Source organism: Talpa europaea (genome assembly GCF_964194135.1).
Source record: "Talpa europaea genome assembly, chromosome: 14".
NCBI lineage: Eukaryota > Metazoa > Chordata > Mammalia > Eulipotyphla > Talpidae > Talpa > Talpa europaea.
In genome coordinates, this window is record NC_140082.1 from 2638430 (window position 1) to 2666047 (window position 27618).

The window sequence follows — 27618 nt, forward strand, 5'->3', positions numbered from 1 at the left end:
AGTTGCCAAGCCCCACAAGGTAGTAAGCAGGATGGTCCCTGCTATTTTGGGGAGTAAGGAGCATCTGTGCCAAAGGAAGCAGGATGCCTTTGGAGTAGCTTATGCAACAAAAGAAACAAATCTGAGTGAATGATGGGCAGGCTAGGGCCGGGGCATCCTGGAGAGAAGGCGTCAGTCGTGGGTGGACAGTCCTGGCAGAGGCAGCAGTAGGTGCAAAGGTCCTGGGGTGGGAACAAGCTTGGTGTGTCACTGGCTGGGGAGCAGGCTGGCTAGGAGGTCAGAGGAAAATGGGGATCAAGGTGTGCAGGGCCTGGCCCCAGTGCAGGGACGCTTTCTCAGGTGCAGCCGAAGCTGGGGTATGGGGGGCATGTGTAATGTGATCTATACTTAGGAGGGCTCTCTCTGGCCCTGGAGTCAGGGCTGCAAGGACTCGCAGGCAGATGGAGGAGGCCACAGTGATTGTGGGAGGGGCCTTGCTGATGGGAGTGCAGCACAGATGCAGGTCTGCACCTAGGAGGTCATTGCAGGCTTGGGCACTGGTGAGGGTGGAGGCCGTGGTCAGCATGGAGATGTCTGGGGCCCAAACACCGTGCCTGTGCTGGATCTGAGCAGGTTGAGCCACCCTTGGGCGGCCGGCACCACCCAGGACCAGCCAGGGCCCTGTCCTGGGAGAGGGCGAGCCACCACCAGCCGCCCAGAGTCTGGCGTGTGGCCCATCTGCACGGCCGAGGGCTCTGGTTCCTGGCATGGCTCCTGCAGCAGCTGGGGCACCCGGCACCGGCACCACCTTTGAGACGTGTGTGAACATGAGGTCCAGCCCTGCCTCTGGGCTCCCAGGAGCCTCCCCATGGAGGCCCCGAGGTGCAGTGCAGCCCAGCCAGGCCCTCGGCCTCCCGGGCCCAGCTGCAGGGGCCAGTTGTGTCTCCAGGCTCTCGGCCGCCTGCCTGGCTTGGCCTGGCCCCAAGTTTCCCTTCCAGCGCCTGAGGCCACCCCCTACCCCAACCCCCCACTGTCGCCAGAGCTGAGCTGCAGGTGTGTCACTGGCCGGGGAGCCGGGCTGCAGGGGCCCCCGGAGTCTGTGGGATCCCCCAGCCCTGGCAGATATGTGGGTCGCCCCTGCTGGGGCTGGTGGAGTGTGAGGAGCCCCACGCTGAGCCTGTGACCCCTCCTGGGGGCAGCTTCATCTCTCAAGGGGAGAAATGGGAGCAACACGGCACCTGCACCTGCTCCCGCTGCTGTGCCCAGGGCAGGCGTCGCACATCCACCCTAACCCCCTGCTGCCCTCACGGGCCTGCCCTGCCCGTCCCGGGCTGGAAGTTTCTGGCGTCCCAGCTTCCCGCCGGTCCTGTCACCCCGGTTGGTCCTCCAGCCTGACACCAGCGCTGCGGGCGAGGTTCAGCGCGTAGGACAGATCTCGGCAGAGCGCGAGGCGGCGGAGGAGATCCCAGCCCTGGCCCGCCCTGCGTGGACCGGCTGGCCCCGGCCTGAGACTCCAGTGCCCATCGCTTTCCTCGCCTGGCAGCACGGGCAGCCAAGGGGCAGGCCTCGTCCACTGTGGGCCTCTGAGCAGGCGACGGCACCCCTATGCACCTCAGTTCCCCCGCCTGTAAGAGGGGTATGGTCGGCCTTCGTGGGGTGCAGTGAGGAGAGATGAGGGAGCGCATGGGAAGCTTGCAGCAGGCCGGCTGGGAGCCCTGCCTGTGTTAACCTGTGGTTATTTGGAAGTGCTGCCTGGCAGGAGGGCAAGGGGCCTGTCCAGCGGGTAATCCCGTCCCCTTCCACAAGCCTGCTGGTGTGTCTGGACCCCTTGTCCCCCTATAAAGTAGGCCTGGTGCCATCTCTTCCTCGCCAGCCTGAGGTGCTGGCTGAGGTGTGCACACAAGCCTGGTGGTATTCCCTAGCGCGACCCCGCCACCCAGGCCACGGCCTGCCCACTGTCGTGGACTGTCCACAGGCGACCCGGCTCGGCCGTAGACAGTAACGGAAGGCCCCTGCCTCTGTGCCCCTCTCACCATCCGCCGGCCCCCGCTGGAGGTTCATCTCAGGCCACCAAGGCCCCCAGCCGCCCCCCAACACGCTGCGCTGAGCAGTGTCACAGGGGCTGGAGCCGTTGCCCGCCCACAGCCTGGGGCATGCGCCACAGACCCTGTCACCAGTGACTGGGACCCCGGCCTAGCCTGAAGCCGGCCCAGGGTGCAGGGAGGGCCTGCCTGGGCCAGGGCGGCCGGGGTGCCGGGCTTTGAGGCCTGCTGCACCCGTCTGACACCCAGCCTCATCTCCCCAGCAGAGAAGCCGGTGTTCTTCGCAGCTGAGGGCCAGAAGCTGCCCGCAGAGCCACTGTGCTGGGCGTCGGGCCTGCCCTTCCCCGTGCCCTCGCGAGAGGTGATCAAGGCCTCCCCGCACACCCCTGACTCCTCAGCCTTCTCCTACGCCCCACCTGGTGAGTGGCCCAGCCTCAGCTGCCTGCTGAGCCTGCATCCCAGTCGCCGGGCACGGCTGCTGGCAGGGGACCCAGTGCTCGCCTCTGATGGGGCCGAGGGGGTGTGGGTGGCTGGCTGGTGGAGGGAGAGGAGGGGCTCCAGAGAGTTGGGGAGTCTGCAGGTGTGGGATGAAAGGGCTGGCCATAGGGAGCAACAAGAGGCGCCTGGGCCGAGACGGGGCAGGCTGAGTGGGCGATGGGCGCAGCCGGGGGTGGAGGTAGGCGGCTGCGGCTCACAGGTGCAGTGGTCGGCGTCCAGACCCTCTCTGCCCCTGTGGCCGGCAGAGGCCCTAAGCAGAGCTGATTCCCAGGGCTGAGCGGCCTGGTGAGCCAGAGGGACAGAGCAGGACATGGCTGGCGGGGACTGTGGAAGGCGGGACAAGTGGGCGAGACTCAAGAAAACCAAGCCGGGCGGCTCACTGCCCAGCGAGCCTGGGGAGACCACAGGGGCCAGGTCCCGGACCCCAGAAGCCATGTGGGGGTGGAGACTTTGTCCTGGGGCAGTGGAGGGCCACGGCAGGTGCAGGCAGGAGGAGGGTGTGACGTTTCTGAAACGACTCCCTTCTGTCCTCGTGGGGGTTGGACTTCGGGTGCGAACAAGGGGCTGGGGCAGGGCGGAGGGAGCCTTCCCCGGCGGTGGGGTCTGACCCGCAGCTCTGGGGCCAACCGGAGGGCAGCAGCGGGGCTGCCTGGGTGGGGTGGGGGAGCAGCAGGGGCCGCCCAGAGGGCTGTCTCCAGGGGCACCACCTTTCCGGAAGCCCATGATGGATAAACTGGTGCCTCACAGGTCACCCGCTGCCCCTGGGCCTCCATGACAGCGCCCGGCCTGTCCTGCCTCGTCCACCCACCATCTCCAACCCGCCGCCCCTCATTTCCTCCACCAAGCACCCCAGCGTCCTCGAGAGACCATTGGGTTTCATCCCCCAGGTGAGCCGAAGGGGCAGCCCCAGGAGCTCCTGTGTGGCTGTGCTCAGAGAACGGCCCTTTCCTCTTTCAGGGCTCAGTCTTTGCACCTGTGAAGTGGGGGCTTTGGGGCCCGTGATGCCTGGGGTGGGGAACAGGCACCCAGGGACTGGGGATGAGCTGGCTGGGGCCCTTCCCAGGCCCTCAGGGCCTCAGAGGTCACTCTGCGGGGCCGTGAGGCACATGATTCTGCCACCGGGCTGTGTGGCCTTGGGCAAGTTGCTTCACCTCTCTGTGCCTCGTTTTCCCCTCCTGTGAAGTACAAGGTCAAGCACAGGGCCCGGTCTCAGTTTTCCCCAGGCCACCTGCGGGCTCTGTGCCCCACTCTGCACTGGGTCATGTGGCACCTCACGGGGAGGGCCCAGGCTCAGAAGAGGCAGCAGCGTACCCAGCGTGGCACAGCAGGGCAGCAGGGCTGGGAGGCGAGTCCTGGGCGTTGCCAACCCAGGCTCTGCTCTCTGGCCCTGGTCAAAGGGGGTGTCCGGGTGCTGGCTGGGCTGGGGCTGTGGTGGCAGCTCCATGGGCCCTGTGTGACCCCTGACCTCTGCCCCGCAGTCAGGGACGATGCAGCTCCACGTCCCATACTCCGAGCACGCCAAGGCTCCCGTGGGCCCCGCCACCATGGGGCTGCCCCTCGCCATGGACCCCAAGAAGCTGGGTAAGGTTCTCACCCGCCCCACCTTAATCAGTAGCCCGATGGGAGGGGCTCAGGGTCCACAGGACTCTGGGAAGCAGTTGGGAGGCCCCCAACGGCCCTGGAGCAAATGTGAGGGAGGGAGGGGGCTCACTGCCTGCCTGTCCCCAGTGCCCTTCAGCGGAGTGAAACAGGAGCAGCTGTCCCCGCGCGGCCAGGCCGGGCCACCGGAGAGCCTGGGGGTGCCCACGGCCCAGGAGACGTCTGTGCTGAGAGGTGAGAGCAGAGTCTGCATGAGGCCCAGGGTCTGCCCGTGTCCCCACTGGCAGCCTGGCTCCTGATGGACACCCCCACCCCACCCCTACCCCACATCAGCTACATCTCTGAGCAGACACCAGGGCAGCCTGGGGTCTCCGGGGCCCAGCGGGGTTGGGCAGGGCTGCGGACGCCCCTGAGCCCCGCATCTCGTTCCCACAGGCACGTCTCTGGGCGCGGTGCCGGGAGGAAGCATCACCAAGGGCATCCCCAGCACGAGGGTGCCCTCCGAGAGCCCCATCACATATCGAGGCTCCATCACCCACGTAGGTGTCCTGGGACGTGCCTGGGGTGGGTGAGGCCGGGGCAGCCGTGGGCGGCCCGTCCTCCTGTGGCCGCCTGCCCAGGTGGGTAGGGTGTCGGGCACTGGAGCCCATTCTGTGGCCCTTGGTCCTGTGTGTGGGTGCTGAGCCGGGTAGCAGGGACGCTGGCCTGTGCTGGACTGGGAGCATGGGCTGGTGGCTTCAGTGTCCACTGACACACACTGGGCTGAGCACGCTAGGGTTGCCAAGGATGCACAGATGGGTGGACAGTGGCCTCTCAGGGACGAGCCCTGTGGGATCCGGCCTGAGGCTCAGCAGGAGGTCTGGAGGGGCATTCAGTTCACAAGGGCCCTGAGGCAGCTGGCAGCCCCCCCACCCACCCCCGGCTGCCTTCAGGGGGCACTTGAGCTGAGCCTGGTGGTGCCGCCTGGCCGTCACAGAGCCCCCCCACCCCACCCCACCCTGTGACTCAGGTGACAGAGGTCTCCTCTGCTGACCCTGACCATGGTCTGGCTCCAGAGGGAGTGTGGTCCGGGGGTGTGCAAGGCCCCCTGGCAGGGGCTGGGGGCCTTCAGGCCCCTGAGCCCAGGCCTCAGGCAGCCCCACCCATTCTGGGGCTCCTCAGTACCCTGCTTTCTTAGCTCCCATCTCACTTTTCCAGACAGACCCTTGGCGTTGGCGCACACTCCTGCCAGCTCATTTCACAGATGGGAGGACAGGCTCGGAGTAAACCTCAGGTCATGTAGCCAGGAAGCCCAGGACTTGGGTTTTGTGGCCAGGGAGCCTGACTCAGTTTCCCCTTTTGTCCAAGTGTGCTCAGCAGCATCATTGTCATGGAGTCCTGGAGCTAGGGGTGATGCTTGAAGTTTCTGGGCAATGGTCTGCCCGTTTCCGGGTACCCAGGCCACCTCAGTCACTCACATCCCTCCCATTGCTTTTGGCAGAGCCAGAGAGGGTGAAGCTTTCTCGTCACCTGGCTGCCAGCTGGTGATGAATTAGGCACCCATCCCTCCCCGACACGCGTGTGCACACATCCACACACGCACCCACACACATCTACCAGCCCTGAGGGGCTGACAAGCAGGGGCCACGAGGTTGCTGCTCCCTGCACCTGCCCACCTTGAGGGGAAGTTCCCGGGCCCCACCCAGAGGCTTGGCGTCAGGTTTTGTGAGGGGTGTTGTCCTGCAGGACCCTGAGTCTTGCTGGGTGTCTGTCCTCGTCCAAGAAGAGCTCCTGGGGGCGTGGGCTGCCCTCAGCCCCCTGGAGGCGCGTCTCCATCCCCGCTGGGAGCCTTGCTCCCTGCCCGTTCAGCTCTGCCATCTGTCCACACAGCGTGCGGGCAGCCAGCCTTCAAGGCAGGACTGATGGTGCGTGGCTGCTGGACATTGCCAGGGCAGTTGTCTACCCCTGGATGTACCCAGGCCCGAGCAGAGCTCTGGGAAGTCTGTGGGGCCCGTCTGGATTCATCACTCCTCGCAGCAGGCTCTGGATCCAAGCCGGGGCCGGGGGGGAGGCGCGGGTGGCAGAGCTCTGTTTGGCACATAGTAGGCCCCCGTGTCTTTGGATCAGCTCTTGGAATCACAGAGAAAAGAGACGTCTGGATTTGGGGACAGCTTGTCTGTGCCTGGCACCTTGGAGAACGGTTGGCAGGAGGTGCTCCCCGGTTTGTCAATGCATAAGCGAGGCTCAGAGAGGCAAAGTTTCTTGACAGATGACACACAGCAACTCGTGGGTAAAGCTGCCAGTTCACACCCGGCAGCCTGACTTGATTCAGGTTCAGATCCCCACGCTCAGTGCCTGAAGCTGCCCAGGCAGGACGCCGTCCCCGGGGCCCTCGCTCCTCCTGCGGACACCCCAACGGGCTCCCTGGAAGGCGGAGTTTCTGAATCAGGGACAGCTCTGCTCCTGGGAGACTCTGGGCAATCTCTGGGATGCATTTGACCGTGCCCCCAGGGGTGGGGCAGCGGGCAGGTGGGAGCCCAGAGGCACTGTCGAGCCGTGTGCAGTGCCCAGGGGGCCCCTCCCTCTGGAGCCACCGTCCCCACTCATCGCGGTGCCGAGGTCCGGAAGCCCGCGGTCACAACTAAGGTTTCTGCGGTCCTGCCCGGGCCTGCGTCCTGCTGTGTCCCTCGGCATAGCACATGGAGCCCGGGGCCCCACTGGTGGGAGGTCAAGGCTCTGAGGAAGTAAAACCCACCCAGGATGGGTTGGAGGAAGACCCCTGGGGCCAGGCCCCCTGGACAAAGCCACCTGACCACTCTCTGCCTCAGCGTCCCCCCCGAGAGAGGCCTGAGTAACAGTGGTGCCCGCCTTAAGGGGGCTTCGGGGTTCAAGGAGCAAATCCACACCCAGAGCCCGGGGGCCCGCCCTTGGGAACAACGGTGCAGTTGTCTTCTCCGAGACTGTTCTGGGGACCCCGCCTCCCCGTGCACGGCATGCTTGGGAGACACCGCACGTGCGTGTGCGAGTGTGTGTGCCCGTGGGTGGGAGGCGCACAGCCCGGTGGTGGTGCTGAGTGCCGGCCCCTGTGCCCCAGGGCACTCCCGCTGATGTCCTGTACAAGGGCGCCATCACCAGGATCGTGGGTGAGGACAGCCCGAGCCGCCTGGACCGCAGCAGGGAGGACGGCCTGCCCAAGGGCCACGTCATCTACGAGGGCAAGAAGGGCCATGTGCTGTCCTACGAGGGTGAGTCGCCCCAGCCCGGGCGCCTGCCGGTGGTGCACGGAGACCCAGGGAGGACCTGCCAGGGCGGACGCGGCCTGGGAAGACAGTGGTGGCTCGTGGAGTGAGGTTGGGCCCTCGCCCCCAGAGCTGTCGGGGCACCCACCCCAGAGGGGAATGCTGTGCCCGTGGGTGGGCAGCCTGCCACCCCGCCTGGCCTAGCACCCGCCCCCGGCCTGGGCGTCTCTGCTGCTGGCCAGGAGAGCACGTGCTCTTTCAGGGCTAATGGGGAGTCCATGCCTTCTTGTCCGCCTCGAGGGGCTGAGGGCCAAAGTGGGGGGGCGGAGGCCACTGGCATCAGTGGTCTCTCCGTATGGCCGCCTCCTGCCCTCCAGTATGGGAGGCCCGGGCCCAGGGAGGAGGGGTTGGGCCCTTAAGGGGTTCATGGGAGGCAGGGCCGTGGTGTGCCCTCCCATGCCAGCCTCACGGCAGGCTCAGCTTTAGCCACCTCCTCCCTCTGCCCAGCTCCTGGCAGCTGAGAATCATACTTGTGCCGACCTGCTCCAGGTCTGTAGTGGGGAAACTGAATCTCAGAGAGCAAAACCCAGACTTGGCCCCCTGGTCTGCAGCTTAGCACTCGGGAAACGCTGTGCTGTCTGGCTGACGCCGTGGGTGACCAAAGAGCGACCCTCAACCCCCAACCCCAGCCTGGGCCCAGGCCCCACTGAGTGCCCAGCCCCCTGATGCTCCGGGCACAGACTGTAGACGACGGAAGGGAAGGGGTTAAGAGAGGGCTGAGCCAGGAGTGGAATTTCCTGGCAGCCCCGGGCACCTGGGGCAAGGAGATAAAAGCTGCTAATGGATGCCCCTTTTAGCAGCTGGCAGCTGCAGGGCCCTAAATTGCTTCTGAGCGGGGGAGCAGGCACTCGGTCCTCTTCGCCCGCCCTCCCCCCCCCCACCCGACTGCCTCTCCTTGGGCCAGGGACGTGGAGGAGGCTCAGCGCGCGCCTCTCCCACCTGAGGCAGGTGGTCATCTCCAGCGCTGGCCCTGGCACCCGTGAATGCTGGGGTGGAGGGGAGGTGCTGATGGGGGTGCTGGCAGTCGAAGGGTGGTGGGCAGGAACTCGGGGTGCATCTCAGCTGGGGCCCCCAGACCAGTTCTTGAGTGTCTGTAGGTCTTAAGGTCATTGTCTGCACAATGGGCTTGAATCATGCACTTCTGGAGGGCGTGAGGGTCGTTGACAGGATGCTGGGGCAGTGGGCAGTGGGGAGGGCTGTGGCAGCCTGGGGCGTGGCGGCTGTCTCTAGGGCTACCTGCCTCTGCTCCCCAGCAGCTGGCTGTGTGGGGTCAGGCCTACAGCTCCTCACCGACAGAGCAGCCGGCAGGTGGGGGTTCGGGTGCAGGAAGCGGCCCCCCGTCCCGTCGGCGTGGTGCCCCTGGCTGGCTGAGACTGGTGGGTGGGTGCCTGTTGGGCCACGGACGCCCTGGGGAGGGCGCAGCAGAGCTGCCCCTGACCTCAGGCCGGCCTCCCTGGACGGGGCTGGCGGGAGGCTACCCTGGTTCCTGCGTGGGGCCCCGCCCACAGCGCCTCACCGCGAGCGTGGTCCCGTCGCAGGCGGCATGTCCGTGAGCCAGTGCTCCAAGGAGGACGGCAGGAGCAGCTCGGGCCCGGCCCACGAGACGACCGCCCCCAAGCGCACCTACGACATGATGGAAGGCCGCGTGAGCCGGGCCATCTCCTCGGCCAGCATCGAAGGTGGGCACCGCTCAGCTCTGCGGTCATGGCATCGGGAGGGCATGTGTGTGTGTGTGTGTGTGTGTGTGTGTGTGTGTGTGTGCATGTGTCCCCACAGAGGAGCGACACTCCCCAGCACCCTGCGGAGGGCGTGGGATTCGCCCCATTTCACAAACGGAAAACCCAGACTGGCCTCTCTGAGGCCCTGACAGAGGTTGGGCAAGGCCCAGACCCACTTGCCACAGTCCCTGGGGCTGTGGGGACGGCCATGGGGGTGGGGGGGATGCTGGGGGCCCTGGCACATGCCCGTCTGGCTCAGGCCCTCGTGACGATGCCCACGGCTGTTCCCAGGTCTCATGGGCCGTGCCATCCCCGCCGAGCGACACAGCCCCCACCACCTCAAGGAGCAGCCACACATCCGAGGCTCCATCACCCAAGGTACCAGCCGCCCTGCTGCACCCCACGGCACCCTGGCTGGGGCAGGGAAACCCCCAGAGCCCGTGAGCCAGTGGCACCAGGGACCCAGTAGTTTCTTCTGTGGTGGGAAACAGCAGACTCCACTCTCCGCTCTGTAAACTGCATTTCTGCGCATCCGCCATGCGCCTGGCCCTGGCCCGGACACTGCTCAGTATCGTCCCGTGGAGGCCTCTGAGGGGCGCGGACCTCGGAGCGGTGCAGGGCTCGCCCCACTTCTCCAGCTGGTCAATGGCAAGCCAGGCGTGTCCCCCATGTCCTCTCCCCGAGCGCGCAGGACCTGGCGAGGCATTCCAGTAAATAGCCCCGTTCTACATGTGGGGAGACAGGCTGGGGTTCGGGGTCATACGGCAAGTGAGGGTCTTAGCCCGGGTCATCTGGCTCCAGTCTGTGGGGTGCGGAGGCCCCAGAATAGGACAGGCGAGTCGGGCAGGTGTGCGAGCCGAGCCCTGTGCTCCCCAGGGATCCCCAGGTCCTACGTGGAGGCCCAGGAGGACTACCTGCGCCGGGAGGCCAAGCTCCTGAAGCGGGAGGGCACGCCCCCGCCACCCCCGCCGCCCCCGCGGGACCTGGCCGAGGCCTACAAGACCCGGCCCTTGGAGGCCCTGGGGCCCCTGAAGCTGAAGCCGGCGCACGAGGGCCTGGTGGCCACGGTGAAGGAGGCCGGCCGCTCCATCCACGAGATCCCGCGCGAGGAGCTCCGGCGCACGCCCGAGCTGCCCCTGGCCCCGCGGCCGCTCAAGGAAGGCTCCATCACGCAGGTACCGCACGGCCGGCGGGAGGGACTGAGCCGGCTCACGTGGCCGCTGGTAGCTGGACCTAGGCCGTGCCTGTCCTGGCTTCTGTGCCAGATCCCCTTCGGTGTGCTCGCAGCTTTGTGGGGTTCGTGCCCATCGCTCCCATTCTCAGGCAAGGAAAGTGAGGGCCAGAGGGGGAGCCGCTTGCCGAGGCTCCTGCACAGGGAGCGGTGCTGGGTGGCAGTGTGCTTGACCCCTTCTTCCAGGCCAGGAGCAGCCCGAGCCCCGGGCCCCCACTTGGCTTTGCCCTCACAGCAGGGCTCACACACAGTTCCCCTAGTGCCCCCATTTTATTGGTGAGTTACTTAGGTTCAGAGAGGTCAAGCAATTGGCCTGGGGTCACACAGCAAGTCAGTGGCATGTGAATCTCAAATCCAGATGTCCCCAAGCCTGAGTGTCTTTGCTCCCTCGTGTCCCACCACCCATCGGCAGAGTACACCCCACAAGACCTGCCCGTGGCAGAAGATCAGCTCCGATTGTGGGGGTCCAAAACCACCCCAGTGCACAGCCTGGACCAGGAGCATGGGGCCTGCCCGGGGGCGTGTCTGAGGTGGCACGTTGGGTGTGGGGGGTTTCAGCAGGCGACCAGGACACCAGCAGGAAGGAGGAGGGAGCATTGGATGCGGGAGGTTGGCTCTCAGCCTCCAGGCAATTATGGGCCATCTGCAAGGGTCTCTGTGGGCCCAAGAGAGATGCCACACCCGTTCCAGAATGTTCTTTTTTAAAGTTCGGGCATTTCCCATTTTTATGAAAGTAATTAGGGCTCTGCTGAGTTCATACAAAATGCTGATTCACAAATACCTGGCCCCACTGTATCCAGTGACCCCCGAGCCTGCGGAGTGGGGCCTTCTCCCGGGCGGTGGCAGGGGTCACCTCTGCGACCCTCCCGCATCTCTTCAGCTGCCCTTCCTGCCCAGACCCCGACCCTGAAGCCTCGGCGCTTAGGCTGGCACTAGACTTTGCTGCTGAAGTTCCTGGCTTGCCGTCAGTGGGCCGCCGAGGGTCCCAGGCCAGAGGGAGCGAGGTTTTGGGAGTGTTGAGCCTCTCCAGCAAGCCCCGGGGCCAACAGAGGGCCCACTGCTTGCTTCCGAAATGGCTGACCTCTGACCTTTCTGTGCCTTCTGCCGCCGACCCGGTGGCTCCGGGGCCGCCCAGCTGCCCGCCCGGGGTGGGCGGGCGGTGACAAGCGTGTCGTCTTTGGCTCAGCAGCGCCTGGGCCTGCCGGGAGGAAGCTGTGCATGTCGCGAGCAAGGAAGTGGGAGCTCGGGGAAGGTGACGTACTGGTGCTTGCGCCCCCTCTCCCCAGGGCACCCCTCTCAAGTACGACACGGGGGCCTCCTCCGCCGGCTCTAAGAAGCACGACGTGCGGTCCATCATCGGCAGCCCCGGGCGCACCTTCCCGCCCGTGCACCCGCTGGACGTGATGGCCGACGCCCGGGCCCTGGAACGCGCCTGCTACGAGGAGACCCTGAAGGGCCGGCCGGGGGCCGTCAGCAGCTCGGGGGGCTCCATCACCCGGGGGGCCCCAGTCATCGTGCCTGAGCTGGGCAAGCCGCGGCAGAGCCCCCTGGCCTATGAGGACCACGGGGCCTCCTTCACCGGCCACCTGCCCCGCGGCTCGCCCGTGACCACGCGGGAGCCCACACCGCGCCTGCAGGAGGGTGCGTGGGCCAGGGGGCGGGGGCAGGGGGGCTGGGCCTGGGCTGAGCAGCCGTCAGGGAGCTAATCCTCCTGCCTCCAAAATGCCCTGGGAGCGTGTTCCATCTCCGCACCCCAGACCGCCCCCTCCCCCACTGCCCGATACCTCCTGTCCTGCTGCAACCCGCTTGCCAGGCTGCAGCCGGAAAACTCCGGACAAGTCTGTGCCCTGTGTCGCCGTCTCCTGCCCTTACCCTCTCCTGGCCTCCCCCTCACCGCGTCTCCAAGCACCCCCTCCGCCCGCTCAGCCCACAGGCCTGCCCTGCACACCCTGGCTCCTCGCCGGCACCTTGCCCCGGGCTGTGCTCCCGAAACACCGTTGGCCTCTTCCTCTTCGGGTCTCTGCCCAAACCTCCCGTCCTGGGGAGGCTTTCTGCAACCCCCCACGTGTCATGTCCCACCCCCTACCCCAGAGCCCCTGTCACCCCGGGATCCTGACACGAAGCCCGGCGGCCGTCTGCCCCCGCATCAGTGTCATTCCCTGAGGGCCGGGGCTCCGTCTCAGCTGGTGGCAGCCTCAGCTCTTAGAATGGGCTTTGGCAAGTGGGGGGCAGGGGAGCCTGGGATGGGTGGCAGACCAAGGGGCGTGTGCAAGGCTGGGTGTGTTTGGAGGACGCGATGAGCCGCATCAGCGAGTGGATGCCGGCAGTGAAGGGAAAGGTGCGCTGGCGGGTGGTGACTGGGGGGCCTGCCCGGGGCCCACAGCCCTTGGCCTCCCAGGCACCCGCCGGGTAGCCCTGCTGGGACTGGCCAGCTGCGGCACTGAGGACCCTCACCGTCCCCACAGGCAGCCTCTCGTCCAGCAAGGCATCCCAGGACCGGAAGTTGACGTCCACGCCGCGCGAGATAGCCAAGTCCCCGCACAGCGCCGTGCCCGAGCACCACCCACACCCCATCTCCCCCTACGAGCACCTGCTTCGGGGTGTGAGCGGCGTGGACCTGTACCGCAGCCACATCCCACTGGCCTTTGACCCCGCCATACCCCGTGGGATCCCTCTGGACGCAGGTGATCCTCTGGGACCCAGCAATGCCCACAGCACCCAGCCAGGGCTCCTCTGGGCCCACCCAGAGTCTCCTGGGGCTCCCACGGGGCCTAGAAGTGGGGCACCCCTGCCCGGCCATTCACGTGCCCAGCTGAGGCCGGAGTGGGGTTGCTTTTTTTTTTAAAGATTTATTTATTTATGCACACAAGAACTGGGGTGTAGGCCAGAGGTGTGGGGTGAGAGGACCCACCAGAGACAGAGTGGGGAGCAGAACAGGCAGATTGACTGAAATCCACTGCTGAGGGGAGCAGCAGGAGAGTCAGGAGAGGTCTGCTGCGCCCTGTGGGTAGCTCCCTGGCCGGGGTGGGGGGATGGAACTCGTGCTGCAGAGGCTGCAGAAGCTCATAGGTTGTGTCTTAACCCTTGAGCCACCAGGGAGGCCCCGGAGTGGGATTTCTTGTGAGGCCCGAGGGATGTGCTGGCTGGGCCGTTCCCGGGCTTTCCTCCTCTGGGGGGACTCGCCTGTACACTCCCATCTTCACCTGGCAACTGCGTGGAGCAAGGCCAAGACACCTATGGGGAAGGCTGTGGCACCTCGGGGTTTCAGTGGCCCATTTTGGGCACCCATGCGGGGAGGGCTCCATCCACAGGGCGTTATCCATGAGCCCCTCCCCTGTGGGTTTGCAGGGACAAGTATTTTCTTCTAGGCCTTGGTTCTGTTTTGGGGGGCCTGCCTGACCCAGCCCTCCCTTCATAGCCGCTGCCTATTACCTACCCCGGCACCTGGCACCCAGCCCCACCTACTCGCATCTGTACCCGCCGTACCTCATCCGTGGCTACCCCGACACGGCTGCGCTGGAGAACCGCCAGACCATCATCAACGACTACATCACCTCGCAGCAGATGCACCACAACGCGGCGGCCGCCATGGCCCAGCGCGCCGATGTGCTGCGGGGCCTGTCCCCCCGAGAGTCCTCGCTGGCACTCAACTACGCCGCCGGCCCGCGAGGTGGGTGGCGGCACTCAGCCCCGCGGGTCCTCGAGGTGCTGGAGGGGCTCCTCGGGCAGGGGCGTGGGCCGACGGGCGGTGAAGGCTCCGGGTGTGCAGGGCCTGGGCTCTGAGGCGAAGGGGGTGTGGCACTGTGCGCCTGGGGGCTCTGCGTGTGGCTGACGGCAGCCTCTGTCCTGGGAGGACCGAGTCCTTGTTAGGAGCCAGCCAGGAAAGCCACAGCCACAGCCGCTAACTCGAGTGTAGGACCGAGCGCAGGGTCTGAGGCTGGCAGAGTCGAGAGCCCGCTGCCGGGTGAGCCAGGGGTGCCAGCTGCAGGGAACAACCTTCGCCAGGGAGGGGCGTGGTGGGGAGGGGCGCGCCCTGAGAGAGGCCCCACGCGGGGCTTGGATGGCCCGAGCGCAGCACCGCTCCACCTTCAGGCGGCCCGACCCCCCCCCCCTGCAGCTAACACCTGGCTCTGCCCTCCCCCAGGCATCATTGACCTGTCCCAAGTGCCACACCTACCTGTGCTGGTGCCGCCAACACCAGGCACACCAGCCACTGCCATGGACCGCCTCGCCTACCTCCCCACCGCACCCCAGCACTTCGGCAGACTCAGCAGCTCCCCGCTCTCCCCAGGTGACCCCTGCAGCCTCCTCCTGGGCAGGACTGGCCCCGGGCAGGTCGCCAGGTGTCCTCAGGCAGACACCTCGCTCTCTCTGTTCCACCCCGGAGGGCAGGTCCAGGCTCTTGCTGGCCCCTGGGCTGAGTCTCACTCAGCGTTTCGGTTTCCAGGAGGCCCCACCCACTTGACAAAGCCGACTGCCACGTCCTCGTCGGAGAGGGAGCGGGACCGGGAGCGGGACCGGGAGCGGGAGCGGGAACGCGAGAAGTCCATCCTCTCGTCCGCCACCACGGTGGAGCACGCGCCCATCTGGAGACCTGGTAGGGATCAGGCCCCGCCCGAGGCGCGGTCTGGGTGGGCTCCGAGGCCGCCCCTGACCCGCGGCCATCCCCAGGTACGGAGCAGAGCAGCGGCGGGGGAGGCAGCAGCCGCCCCGCCTCCCACTCCCACCAGCACTCGCCCATCTCCCCCCGGACCCAGGATGCCATCCAACAGAGACCCAGTGTGCTGCACAACACGGGCATGAAGGGCATCATCACCTCCGTGGAGCCCAGCACGCCCACGGTCCTGAGGTGGGCCAGGTTGGCACAAGGGAGGGGGCGGGTGGGGGGCGGTGCACACTGGTTAGGTGACGCCCTGAGAGGTGAGCAGGTCAGCGCGTGGGAGGACAGTGGAGAGCAGAGGCGAGTGCCTGATGGATGGGCGGGGCGGGGGTGGGTGCGCGAGAGTGTAGGTGGCTGGCAGGTGGGGGGATGGGTAGGCAGGTGGGTACGTAGACAGGCGCAGGCGAGCGGATGGGCAGCTGGGTGGGTGAAGGGCTGAATGGGTGGGTGATGACTGGTTCTGAATGGGTCGGTGATGAGGGACAGGTGAGCAGGTGGACGGGGCAGATGATGGGTGGGCAGACGGATGACTGGCTCGGGTGGGTGGATGAGGACCAGGACGGAAGGGCGTGACTAGACAGGTGGGTGGGCAGCTGGGGCACTGGGAGGATAGCAGGGTTGGTGATGGAGTTGGGTGGGGGTGATGGGTGAGTTGGGTGTGTAGGTGGGTGGGTGGATGAAGGTTGGGTGGGCTATGGATCGTGGATGGGTTGGTGGGTGCAGATGACTTGGGTGATGATGACTTGGGTGGATGGATGAGCGACTAGGGGGTGCATGGGCGAGTAGGGGGAGGTTGTTGGGTGCAGGGATACAGTCGGAGAGGAGAGGCAGAGAGCCATGGGAGAGACTCGCCCTCCTACGGGAAGCTGGTGTCTAGACAGAATGCAGAGGCTCCCTACAGTGCAAGAAATGGCACAGGCGTGACCCCGGAGTCCACTCACTCCCACCTGGGCCCGGGTCCCTCTGGTGACCGCCCCAGGGGCTGTGGGCAGAGCTGCTCAGCTGGGCCCCTCCCACCCAGGACAGGTTTGCAGGCAGCTGTCTCCATGCGTACGGGCGCACCCCCTCCCCGGCTGCTTTAAGTCACAACCTCCCCCCATGATGCCAAGTACAAAAAATGATTCACTGTTCCTTAGAAGCATTGGCTTTGCCCCCTGATTCGTGGCAGAAGCACCCAGCTGCTCAGAGCGTGGTTGCTGGTTTCTCTGGGCCTACACAGCCGGTCAGAAACCCGGTTGTGAAGATGGAGCCCTTTCCCGTGGCAGCTGCGGCGGGCCCCTGGGCCAAGGCTCATGAAAGGGCCACTTCCTCGTGAAACGCTGGGGTTGGCAGGGAGGCCCCTGGGGGCAACATGAGGCCAGCATACAGCCAAGCCTCAGTTTCCTTATCTGCAAAGGACATAATTGCACTCACCTGAGAAGGTCAACGGTGATACCTGTACGTTCCTTCAGCCGGCAGCCTGCTGTGGGGCTCCCTCTGGCACTGGGCATGGGGGGTACGGTGGTGGCTGATGCAAGGCCTACCATCCAGGGCTTGTGGGTCTAGACCAGGCGGTAGTCAGGGAAGGCTCCCTGGAGGAAGGGGCATGTGACCCTCGAGAGCAGCCCTGCTTGGGGAGAGAGTGCTCTCCAGGCAGGAGCCCTGGAGGGACGGAGTCCTTTGGTCTCTAGTGCCGGGTGGGTGGTTGGGCCTGCTGCCCTCTCCTGTGTCCCCTCCCGCTTCAACTGTTCTCTGCCCCCAGCCTGGCCCACCCTCGGGGCCTGTGCCCTGGCTGTTCAGCTCTTCACATGGCTCATTCGTTTCCTCCTGTGTCCTCAGCTGGCCGCGCTCCCATGCCAGCTCCCGAGACAGAGCCTACAGGCCCCCTCACCCAGCTTCAGTGCCCCGCTGCTGTCTTTCTTTTCACCCCGACTACTGCTGCCCCATAGTGGCCACGCTTTGCTCTCTGCGTCTCCCCACCACCACCTCCTGTCTAGAGCAGTGCTTGACACATAGTAGGTGCTCAGTTAAGAGTCCTGGGCTGTTGCCTTGAGTGCGAGTGTGAGTGGCGGGGCAGGTGAGGTGCTGCGCCGGGCTGGGCTGCTCCGAGGGCCGTTGCTTCTGGAGCAGCGGGGGCTGTGGACAGGGTTTCAAGGGGACTCTCCAGGGAGTCGAGCGAGGCTGTGACCTGACCGGGCCTCTGGGCCCCCGCATGGCTCCCGCACCGCCTGATGCCCGTCTCTCCTCCCAGGTCCACGTCCGCCTCCTCGCCTGTCCGCCCGGCCGCCACATTCCCGCCCGCTGCCCACTGCCCGCTGGGCGGCGCCCTGGACGGGGTCTACCCCGCGCTCGCGGAGCCCGTCCTGCTGTCCAAGGAGGCCCCGCGGGTCGCCCGGCCCGAGCGGCTGCGGGCGGACGCCGGCCACGCCTTCCTCACCAAGCCCCCCGCGCGCCCGGCGCTGGAGCCCGCCTCCTCCCCCGGCAAGGCCGCCGAGCCCCGGCCCCTGGCGCCGCCCGGCCCGGGCCACTCGGCCATCGCCCGCGCCCCGGCGAAGAGCCTCGCACCCCACCACGCCAGCCCGGACCCGCCGGCGCCCCCCGCCTCGGCCGCGGACCCGCACCGGGAAAAGACTCAAAGTAAACCCTTTTCCATCCAGGAACTGGAACTCCGTTCTCTGGGTAAGACCACCCTGACAGCGGCCACCTTCATAGACGCGATTATCATGCGTCAAATTGCTCACGATAAAGGGCCGCGAGAAGGAGGTCCGCTGGCCGCCGACTCCGCTCGCGACGGTAAGACCCCCGGGCGCCGCCCGCCGCGGCCTCCAGATAGCTCCAGAGCGCTGCTTTTTCTTTTGCCCCCATTTTTTGTTGGTTTCGGCGTTTTGGTTTCCAACCCGTGTCCGTTGCACGTCCTGGCGATGCCTGCAGCTCCGCCCGCCCGCCGGGCCCCCTCGTTTGCGCATCGTTCTATCGTGGTTTTTTTTTTCCTTTTTTTGGATTTTCGCTTTTTTTTTTTCCTTTGATGAATGGATCTGTGATTTCGACTTCAGCCGCGCCTCCCATCCTCCCCTTGGCGCCTTGGTCGGGGCAGCAGGGAGCGGGCGCGGGGCTCAGGCCGAACCCCGGAGGCTCAGGCAGCCGGGGCGGGGGAGCGCGGGGTCGCCCCGCCGAACGGTGAGGGAGCGGGAGGCGCCCCGCCCCACGCCCCGCTCGCCCAGACCCCCGGCCCGGGCCGGCGCCTCTTTGCCGGACGGGGCCGTGGCGGCTGACCCGGGCAGGGGTCACGGATGTTCTCCCTACCTCCCGGCCTCGCTCCTTTCCCCAGCACGGCCGCCCGCCCCACGCCACCTGCGTTTCCTCTCTCCCCAGCCCGCGGCCTCCAGAGCGGCTCCGTCCCTCTCCCCTGTGTCTGTCTCTCCCTCTCACGGCCTCTGCCTGCGTGTCTGGTCTCTGCAGTTCTCCATCTCTCGGCCTCCCGTCTCCCTCCACGGAAGCCCTCTCCCGTGTCCATGCGCACCTGCCCCTGGCCTGCCAGCGGCCCCCTGCTCGCCCCCCCCATCTCTTTACGAGTCCAAATCCCCCCTACGGCCCTAGGGACCCAGCCAGCGTGGGGGGTGGCTGGAGGGCGGGCCTGGCCCCCTCGCCCACCCCTGACCTGCCTGCCCACTGTAGGGTTCCACGGCGGCAGCTACAGCCCCGACGGGGTGGAGCCCGTCAGCCCCGTGACCTCGCCCAGCCACGACAAGGGCCTCCCCAAGCACCTCGAGGAGCTTGACAAGAGCCACCTGGAAGGGGAGCTGCGGCACAAGCAGTCAGGTAGGGCCCGTCCACCACAGCCCCCCGCCAGACGGGCACGCGAGGCGCTGAGCGGGCAGCCAGCCCAGACTCCACCCCGGAGCCCAGCCCCGCAGCGGCCGCCTCGGCCCTCCTGCCGCTGACCGGCTCCGCTCTGCCCGCAGGCCCCGGGAAGCTCGGCGGCGAGGCCGCACACCTGCCCCACCTGCGGCCGCTGCCCGAGAGCCAGCCCTCGTCCAGCCCACTGCTGCAGGCCGCCCCGGGGGTCAAAGGTCACCAGCGGGTGGTCACCCTGGCACAGCACATCAGTGTAACTACCCCTCCGACCCCTCCCAGCGCTGTTCACCCGGGAGCCCGGCTGAGGGAGGGCAGAGGCTGCGGCGCACAGCCGCTCCGGCAGGGGCGATCGGGTGGGTGGGGACGCAGGGCTGGTGAGGAAGCCCCAGGGATCCCCAGACCTCAGGCTCAGAAGCCGAGGCCACCCCTGCCCACCTGACGGGGCCTCGGTGCTCGACCTCGGGGTCCCCAGTCTGAGACTTGGCCCCGCCCTGCCCCCCTTCCTGTCTCCTGTGGGCGGGCCCCGGAGCCCCAAGCCAGGACTCGGCCCCACACTCGGCCCATCCCTCGCCCTGGCCTGACTGGCCTCTCCTCCGCCCCGGCTGCAGGAGGTCATCACGCAGGACTACACGCGGCACCACCCGCAGCAGCTCAACACACCCCTCTCCGCCCCGCTCTACTCCTTCCCCGGGGCCAGCTGCCCCGTGCTGGACCTCCGCCGCCCGCCTGGCGACCTCTACCTCCCACCCCCGGACCACGGCGCCCCGGCCCGTGGCTCCCCCCACAGCGAAGGGGGCAAGAGGTGAGCGCTGGGGAGGGCCAGGCCCGGCCGGCGCTACTGCCCCGGGGCAGCCGGGGACCGGGGGTGCCCCAGCCACGGAGCTGACAAATAACAGCGGACACGTGGGTCCCCCTCAGGGTTCCAGACACGTGGTCGCCCGGGGTCTCACACAGTCCGGGGGGCATGGCCAGGGAGGGTGGAGCTGGTTGGTGGCTGGGCCGCCAGTGGGGACGCCCTCAGCCCCAACTCTGGGGGGACAGGAGCTGTGCCAGGTGGGGGTAGCAGGATGTCTTTGGGGTGGCAGTGAGGTGCTTGCTTTGGGGTACAGCAGGGGTCTGCAAACTACCTCCCACTGCCCGTTTTCCCACAGTCATGGGCTGAAGGTAGTTTTGTTTTTAGGCGGTTGCAGGGGGAAGACTCAAGAGTGTACACCAGAGACCACAGGTGGCTCAGAACACCTGAACTCTTTAGTGCCAGACTCCTCAGAGAAAGCACGCTGAGCTGGTTTAGCGTGAGGCCGAGCTTGGAGGGGCCTGGAGAGGATCGCGTCTGTGCCTCTGGGGAGGGGGCGCTCTGAGCACTGAGCACCCCGGGGGCCTCTCTCCACCCAGGTCTCCAGAGCCAAGCAAGACGTCAGCCCTGGGGAGCAGTGAGGATGGGATCGAGCCGGTGTCCCCGCCCGAGGGCCTGGCTGAGCCCGGACACCCCCGGAGTGCTATGTACCCACTGCTGTACCGGGATGGGGAGCCGGCGGAGCCCAGGTACCCCCGGGGCACCCAGGACTTGGGGCTCAGCTCCTGGCCCATCCATGACCTCATGCCCTCACTGACAAGGCCTCACTGTGCAGCTGGGTGCGCAGACCTGCTAGGCAGGTGTCACAACTTCGGGGGTCTTTGGTAGCCTCGGGCTGGGGTCCCTTAGCTCAGACCAGGCCCCTGTGGCCAGCGCTTGCCAAGGACATAAGTGAGACAGGCTAAGTGTGCTGGTCACATGGGGCTCGGGAGGGCGTGGAGACAGAGTAACAAGCCAGGCCGCCGGCCCTGGGGAGGGACGCTGGCTGAGCCTACGCGGGTGCCCAGGCCCTTTCCAGCCTGTGGCTGGAGCAGGCGGCCTGAGGGGCCCACTAGGGCGCCCGGGGCCTCCAGAGATCCCCAAGCTCAAGGACAAGTGAGCCACACGATACGGTGCCTGGGAGGTGGAGGAGGTGGGCATGGGGTGAGGGGGCTGGGTTCCGAGGTTTTTTTTTTTTTAAAGATTTATTTATTTATGCAAGAACCCGGGTACAGGCCAGATGCACGGGAGGGTGAGAGGATTCACCAGAGACAGAGCGGGGAACAGAACAGGCAGACTGATGAAATACACTGCTGAGGGGAGCAGCGGGGAGACAGGAGAGGTCTGCCGCGCCATGTGGGACCCTCGCTGGCTGGCCGGGATCGAACCGGCGCTGCAGAGGCTGCAGACAGCCTCACAGCACGGCGCTCAACTACCTGCGCCACCAGGGGAGGCCCTGGGTTCAGAGTTCTTAAGGCAGTACAGGGGGTGAGCGCACCTCGCCAGAGACATGGCCGCTCAGGGCCCAGCGAACAGACCCTGAACTGACCCCGGGGCACCGGGTCTTGCAGCAGGATGGGCTCCAAATCCCCAGGCAACACCAGCCAGCCGCCGGCCTTCTTCAGCAAGCTGACAGAGAGCAACTCTGCCATGGTCAAGTCCAAGAAACAGGAGATCAACAAGAAGCTGAACACCCACAACCGCAACGAGCCGGAATACAGTAAGGCCTGCGGGGGCTGGGGAGGGCACAGCAGCAGAGAGGCACTGACCAGAGCTGGCTGGACCCCCATGCACCTTTGCCTCATGCCCAAGGGCCCCTGAGGTCTCTCCTGCAGATGCTCCCTGGCACTGAGTATGGCAGCTAGAAGGATGCCTGGCACAAGGGTGCCTGAGCTCCTCCAGGAGGCGGGGATCAGACCTTTGCACGCCCCTGTTCATGTGCTGTGACTGGGCTGTGGGCACAGGTGTAAATCCTGGCTCTGACCCCAGGCCCTTAGCATGGTGCCTGGCCCGGAGCAGTCCCAAGGGAAGGCTTAGGGGTGAGATGAACTGAGAATTGGCCACCGTCCCTGGCCTCAGGGAGCCTCATTTGCCAAAGGGGCCGGGGCAGAGGCGTCTCCCCTTGTGGGGCTCAGTAGCAGGCTTACCGCCATGTCACTGGCCAGGCCGGCAGCCCCAGCCATACCTGGTGCAGTCCAGAGCGGGCAGGTGGGTACAGATGGTTTCCCAGGACCCATGAGTCTCACCCCTCGTCCACCCGCTCCTGCAGATATCGGCCAGCCCGGGACGGAGATCTTCAACATGCCGGCCATCACCGGAGCAGGTAACCCCCGCCCACCACCACTGCCCCCCTACCGATGTCGTGGCACCGGGGGCCCGGTTCCGTGTGCCCCTCTGAACAAAACCTGCGGGGGCCAGGCCCCAAGGAGTCTATCTGGGGCGGCCCCAAGGCCCCGGTGTGCTCAGCACCGTGGCAGACATGCTCGTGCCCTTCCGGAAGACTCCTCGCCGTGGGCTGCTCTCGGGAGACGCGCGCGTGTGACGGGCTTGGACAGCTTTTCTTGGGGCCCATGTGGGCAGCTTAATGGACAGAACATCAGTTTTGCTTGAAGAGATGCGCCGGGAAGCTGCTTTCTTGCCAGAGCACGTGCAGACGTGTGGCAGAGACGGCGCCGAACTGCCCGTGCGTTCTTGAGCTCAGCCACGGCAGGCTGTGCGCTCGGGGGCCCTGCGGCTGGAGCCCTGTCTCCGGCAGGGCCACACCGCCTGCTGCCTCTCTGCAAGGAACGGGGGTGCACGGGGGGAAGTTTCCTTGAGTCTGGCGTGAAGGACAGAGCCCAGTGCAGATGGGGGTTCGCCTCTGTGGGGGCCGTGCCTGGCGGCCAAGGAGCCTGGGCTGCGACAGTGCTGCCTCTCTTTGTGCTTCGTTGGGTGGGGGAGCAGGGGTGCAGGGGGAGCAGGGCAGAGGTGCTGACCTGCCCGGGGCCTGGGCTTTGAGCCCTGAGAGCAGGGTGAGCAGAAGAGAGCAGGATTTTCTTGGGAGGCATCAGGGTCTGCAGATGGGGGTTCTGAGTAGGGCACATCTGTCTGCCCAGAGAACAGAGACCAGCAGCCTCGCTAAGCGCTCAGGCCATGCAGAGGAGACATTTGGTGGAAACCACAAGGTGGTTAGAATGAGTGTTTCCAGAATCTTCCAAATCTCAGTATAGGCTGGACACACAGGTGCACACGGGTGCTCAGCCGCAGGCAGGCGTCCACAGGAGATTTGTGCTACAACATGTCGGTTGGGTTCGACTTTGCAGAAGCAATTTAGTCCCCAGAACCGCTTCCCAGACCCCCGGTCTCTGCCGCTGCCCTTCCAGACTTGGCTTTACAACGGAGAGGCCCAGCTCCCGCCCTGGTGTGGGCCCACAGCCTGGGTGGGGCTCAGTGGCACCCGGTGCTTGCTTAGCGTGCGGACGTGCCCCCCCAGTACAGAATTTTGCTTTTCCTTGGCTTCCACGGCATTTTTTTTAAGCGTTGATGAAGCGTGGCCAAGACACAGCAAGAGCGGTGGGGAGGCCGTGCTTGGCTGCAGGGAGTGTGAGATGAGAAGCAGGAGAGAACCCCGAGGGGTGGCACAGTGGCTGCAGAAGCGTGACGCGCCGTGAGGGCCGCGCCTCCGTGCCCTGCGGGAGTTTGGCCTTCATGACCCTGTTGCCCGGGCGCAGGCCGCGAGCTGGAGCCAAGTCTGGCTTCAGAGCTGCCCGGGACAGCCCCGCCCCGTGGTGGGCGAAGCCCCGGGTGGGCCGGGCAGCAGGGCCGAGGCCTGGCGGGCAGCAGGCTCTGGGGTGCGCAGGGGTGTCTGGCAGGTCCATTGGGTGTTGTTGAGCGGCCCCCGGTGGCGGGGGTGGGGGCCGGGCCGGGTGGCCGTCCACTGTGTCCAGCGCTGCCCTGCCCCGCACGCACCGTAACTGCATGGCTACCACCCCTCCCCGTCCGTTTCTGCTCCTCTCTCTCCTCGCGGCTCAGGGGGCGCAGGGAGTCAGCCCCAGCTGGGCGGGGGGCCAGGTTCGGTTGGGGGTGGGCCGTGGGCGGTCACCTCCTCCCTCCCCAGATCTTCCCCAGCCCGCCCCCCTGGGGACCCCCGGGCGCCCCTCCCCCAGGCCCTGACCCAGTTTCCCAGCAGCCCCTTCCCCAAACAGGTGACCTCTGGCTCCCTCACGTCCCTCCCCCACCCCTTTCCCAGACCACTGGGCATTTAAAATACAAACAACCCCAGCGGGGTTTAGGGGGACAGAGGGGTCTCTGATCGCCCACAGGGCAGAGCAGCACCGAGACTGGGGCACATGTCAGCGCCCCACCCCCACCTCTGGGGCCCCGTGGAGGGACCCCCCCTGCTCCTCTGGCTTCCCTGCAGGAGAAGCGAGGGGGGGGCTAGGGAAACAGGGAACACTCGCTTGCGGAAATGTGCTCACCGTGTATTTCTCTCTCCCCTCCCCCTGCGTCCCTCCCCTCCCGTGTCCCGGCCCCTCCCGGCCCCTGTGTGTCTGTCTCTCTCTCCCAGGCCTTATGACCTGTAGGAGCCAGGCGGTGCAGGAGCATGCCAGCACCAACATGGGGCTGGAGGCCATAATTAGAAAGGCGCTCATGGGTAAATATGACCAGTGGGAGGAGCACCCGCTCAGCGCCAATGCTTTTAACCCTCTGAGTGCCGGTGCCAGCCTGCCCGCTGCTATGCCCATAACCGCTGCTGACGGACGGAGCGAACACGCACTCACCTCGCCAGGTCTGCAGACCTCCCGTCTGTCCCCCACCCGGTGTCATTAATCCTCCCCCCTCCCCCCCGCCCCGCGTTCCTCTGACCAGCCCCCTCTGGCTTCCGAGCTTGTGACTTTATCGTTGTGCCTGTTTGATGTCGTCCTGCAGTTGGCTCACCCCAAGCCGGCCGGGCACCCTGAGTGTCCAGGTCGCCAGCCTCCTGCCCACTAGCCCAAAGGAGCTGCTGCTTTTCTAAAAACCGCTCACACTGCTGCCCCAGCCCTGCCCTGCCTTCCCCCTGGGCACAGGCCCCAGGGTCCTGGCCCGGCCGCTCTGTGTGGGTCGGGGGCCGCTGGGCCCGGTAGCCAGGCCAGAGGGCTCGGCCTCGCTGGGGCCCCCGTGCGTGGCCCTGGGCCTGGTGGAGGAGACCGTGTCTGTCGGGGGCGTCCCCACGCTCAGACGAGGACTTAGGGAAACCAGAGGGGCCGACTCCCTCCGCCCCCAGGCCCGCCCGCTGGCCCCATCAGAGTAGGGGAGCAGAGTGACCTCGCAGCCATTTGCCCCTGAGGACCCTGTGGCCTCAGGAAACAGCTGGACTCCTGAGGCCCCAGCCTGGCCTGGGCGTCTGGCTCTTCTGCTGACCCCCGAGGGCCTGGGGCGAGGGTCAGGGTCGAACCAGAAGCCTGAGGCCTCGCGCTCGGGGTTCAGCCCACACCCTGGCGGAGAATCGGCTCCCAGATCAGGCGAATGGCCAGTCAGGCCAGCTGACCCGCCCACTGGGCTCCCCATGGGGTCAAGCTGCTGTTCCCCCGTATGGGGCCGGGAGACAGGAAGCCAGGGCCTCGCCCCGCCCCACCCCATGGGCAGTGCCATCTCTGCTCCAGCGTGGTCCCTCCATGCGTCCCCTGCAGGTGGCGGCGGGAAGGCCAAAGTCTCTGGCAGACCCAGCAGCCGAAAAGCCAAGTCCCCAGCCCCCGGCCTGGCGCCTGGAGACCGGCCACCCTCGGTCTCCTCGGTGCACTCGGAGGGAGACTGCAACCGCCGCACCCCGCTCACCAGCCGCGTGTGGGAGGACCGGCCCTCGTCCGCAGGTGGGCGGGCAGGGCCGGGGCCGGGCGGCAGCCCGAGTGCCCACTCTGTGCAGAGTGCCCGATAGGCCCGGTCTAAGACAACTCGGGTCCTGGCCAGCCGAGCCCCGGCTCGCAAGCAGCCAGGAGGCCTCTGGGCGGGCAGGGGTGCAGGGGGAGGGCGTGATGAGGGTGGTCTGGGGACGCCTGCCTCTGGCCCTGACCAGAGCAGCTGGGGCCTGGGAGTGAGGAGAGGAGGCGGTGGGCAGGACCTGATCTGCAGACCGGTGGGTGCAGGAGGCCCTGGGACCCCGGGCTGCAGAAGGGTGGGCGGGAGAGGAGCAGCGGGTCGCCCAGCCCCCTGGCCCGGGTGGGTGGGCGCACACCCTAGGGTTGAAGGCGGACAGAGGCCGGCAGTTCTGAGGAAGCTTCCAGGAGCTAGCAGGTTGGGGCAGCAGCCGGACAGAGGCCCACCCCAACCCCGGTGTGGTGGGCGGCCGGGCGCGGGGGACGGTGGGCCTCGCGGCTCACGGGGCCTCCTGGGCGCCGTCTCTCCCGGTCTTTCCGGCAGGTTCCACGCCGTTCCCCTACAACCCCCTGATCATGCGGCTGCAGGCTGGGGTCATGGCCTCCCCACCCCCGCCCGGCCTCCCCGCGGGCAGCGGGCCCCTCGCCGGCCCCCATCACGCCTGGGACGAGGAGCCCAAGCCACTGCTGTGCTCGCAGTACGAGACGCTCTCCGACAGCGAGTGACTGACCCGCGGGGTGGGGGCGGCGTCGGGGCCCAGCGAGGAGCCGGAGCGGACGGGCCGGGCGCGGGCTGGCTGCCGACGCCCCCCGCCGAGGAAGGAGCCCCTGAGCCTGCCTGCGTGCCCGTCTGTCCGTCCATCCAGAGCTGGCATCCTTGCCTGTCTAAAGCCTTAACTACGATTCCCGCCCCGGGCTGGCCCTGTGCAGTGACCTTACTCAGGGGATGTTTACCTGGTGCTCGGGAGGGGAGGGGGCCGGGGAGGGGGCGCGGCGGGCGTGTGGCGGCCACACGCCCAAGGCCGGGGCGGACAGGGACCCGAAGCAGGACGACCATGCACCTCCCATGCCACTGCCTCCCCCCTTAATGCATTTGGAACCAAAGTCTAAACTGAACTAGCAGCCCCCTGCTCCGTCCCTCTGCCCCCTTCCTGCTTAGCGCTCTGGACAGATGGCCGCGGGCCCTGTCCAGCCCCCAGCGCTCTCCTCCCGGTCCCCACGGGCTGCCCCAGCCCATGAGACTGCTGGAAACCAAGTCAGGCCAGATGGGCGGGCTAAAGGGCCAGGTGTGGCCTGGGGCGTGCGGATGCCCCCGAGGAACTGGACTGTTGTCTTCACACATCGTTGCTGCAGCGGTGGGAAGGAAAGGCAGGTGTAAATGATGTATTGGTTTACAGGGTATATTTTTGATACCTTCAATGAATTAATTCAGATGTTTTACGCAAGGAGAGACTTACCCAGTATTATTGCTGCTGTGCTTTCAATATCTGCTTACCGTTCGAGAGGCGTGTGCAGGCCAACATCTGGTGACCCCATCGTCCGCGGGCCTGAGGGGGCGGGGCCGCGGCTCCAGCCCTGGACCAGCCCCCCCCCCCCCGCGGCCTCCTCCCTCCCTTGGGCAGAATGAACTTGATGGGTATTCCGTGGCCGCTGTCTGCACACGGCGGTGGCATTCTGTCATTTTCACATGTTGTTCTCATTAAAAAGCAAATTATACTCAAGTTACCAAGGCGTCTTCTCTACCTGGGTCCGGGCAGCGGGAGGGCGGGCGGCAGGAGCTTTGGGGCACAGTGGGAATGTAAGCCTGGAGGGCCAGAAACACCCTCGCCTCAGACTTGTCCCCGAAGGTGAGGGTATCCCCGCCAGGCATGGAGCCGTCCCGCCCACGCAGGTACCGAGTGTCCACACCAAGCTGCTGGTCGCGTCTTCACACATGCACGTCCCTGATGGCCACCGCCCGCCGCTTCTTAGCTGCCCGCTGCCTCCGCTGCTCTGCCGCGGGGAGGGAGAGCAGGCGCTCCCGCAGCTGCGAGCAGATCGCAACTGCCGCCACAGGAGACCTCGTGGGAGACGCGCCCGCACCCACGGGTCCCTCTAGGAGCAGATCCCGTGG

At 66.6% G+C, this 27618-nt stretch overlaps 1 protein-coding gene across 3 annotated transcripts in view; it reads left to right on the plus strand.

Annotated features, from left to right (window-relative positions):
• Positions 1–26231, plus strand: part of NCOR2 (nuclear receptor corepressor 2) — a gene marked incomplete at both ends in the record, with an annotated part of 110011 nt that extends 83780 nt beyond the window's left edge. The window contains 25 exons of one of the 3 annotated variants that reach the window (XM_084253003.1): positions 2288–2440; positions 3267–3406; positions 3998–4100; positions 4248–4352; positions 4554–4657; positions 7192–7342; positions 8935–9075; positions 9406–9492; positions 9991–10289; positions 11632–11990; positions 12815–13029; positions 13764–14015; positions 14490–14636; positions 14793–14942; positions 15017–15194; positions 17236–17663; positions 18660–18803; positions 18947–19092; positions 19448–19641; positions 20232–20381; positions 21243–21391; positions 21941–21994; positions 24218–24439; positions 25323–25502; positions 26050–26231. In XM_084253003.1, the coding sequence (XP_084109129.1) occupies positions 2288–2440; positions 3267–3406; positions 3998–4100; positions 4248–4352; positions 4554–4657; positions 7192–7342; positions 8935–9075; positions 9406–9492; positions 9991–10289; positions 11632–11990; positions 12815–13029; positions 13764–14015; positions 14490–14636; positions 14793–14942; positions 15017–15194; positions 17236–17663; positions 18660–18803; positions 18947–19092; positions 19448–19641; positions 20232–20381; positions 21243–21391; positions 21941–21994; positions 24218–24439; positions 25323–25502; positions 26050–26231 (4433 nt within the window). Of the gene's footprint in view, positions 1–2284; positions 2441–3266; positions 3407–3997; positions 4101–4247; positions 4353–4553; positions 4658–7191; positions 7343–8934; positions 9076–9405; positions 9493–9990; positions 10290–11631; positions 11991–12814; positions 13030–13763; positions 14016–14489; positions 14637–14792; positions 14943–15016; positions 15195–17235; positions 17664–18659; positions 18804–18946; positions 19093–19447; positions 19642–20231; positions 20382–21242; positions 21392–21940; positions 21995–24217; positions 24440–25322; positions 25503–26049 lie in introns of all 3 variants that reach the window. The other 2 variants (XM_084253004.1, XM_084253005.1) reach the window with 2 other exon arrangements.
• Between the last annotated feature and the right edge of the window lie 1387 nt (positions 26232–27618).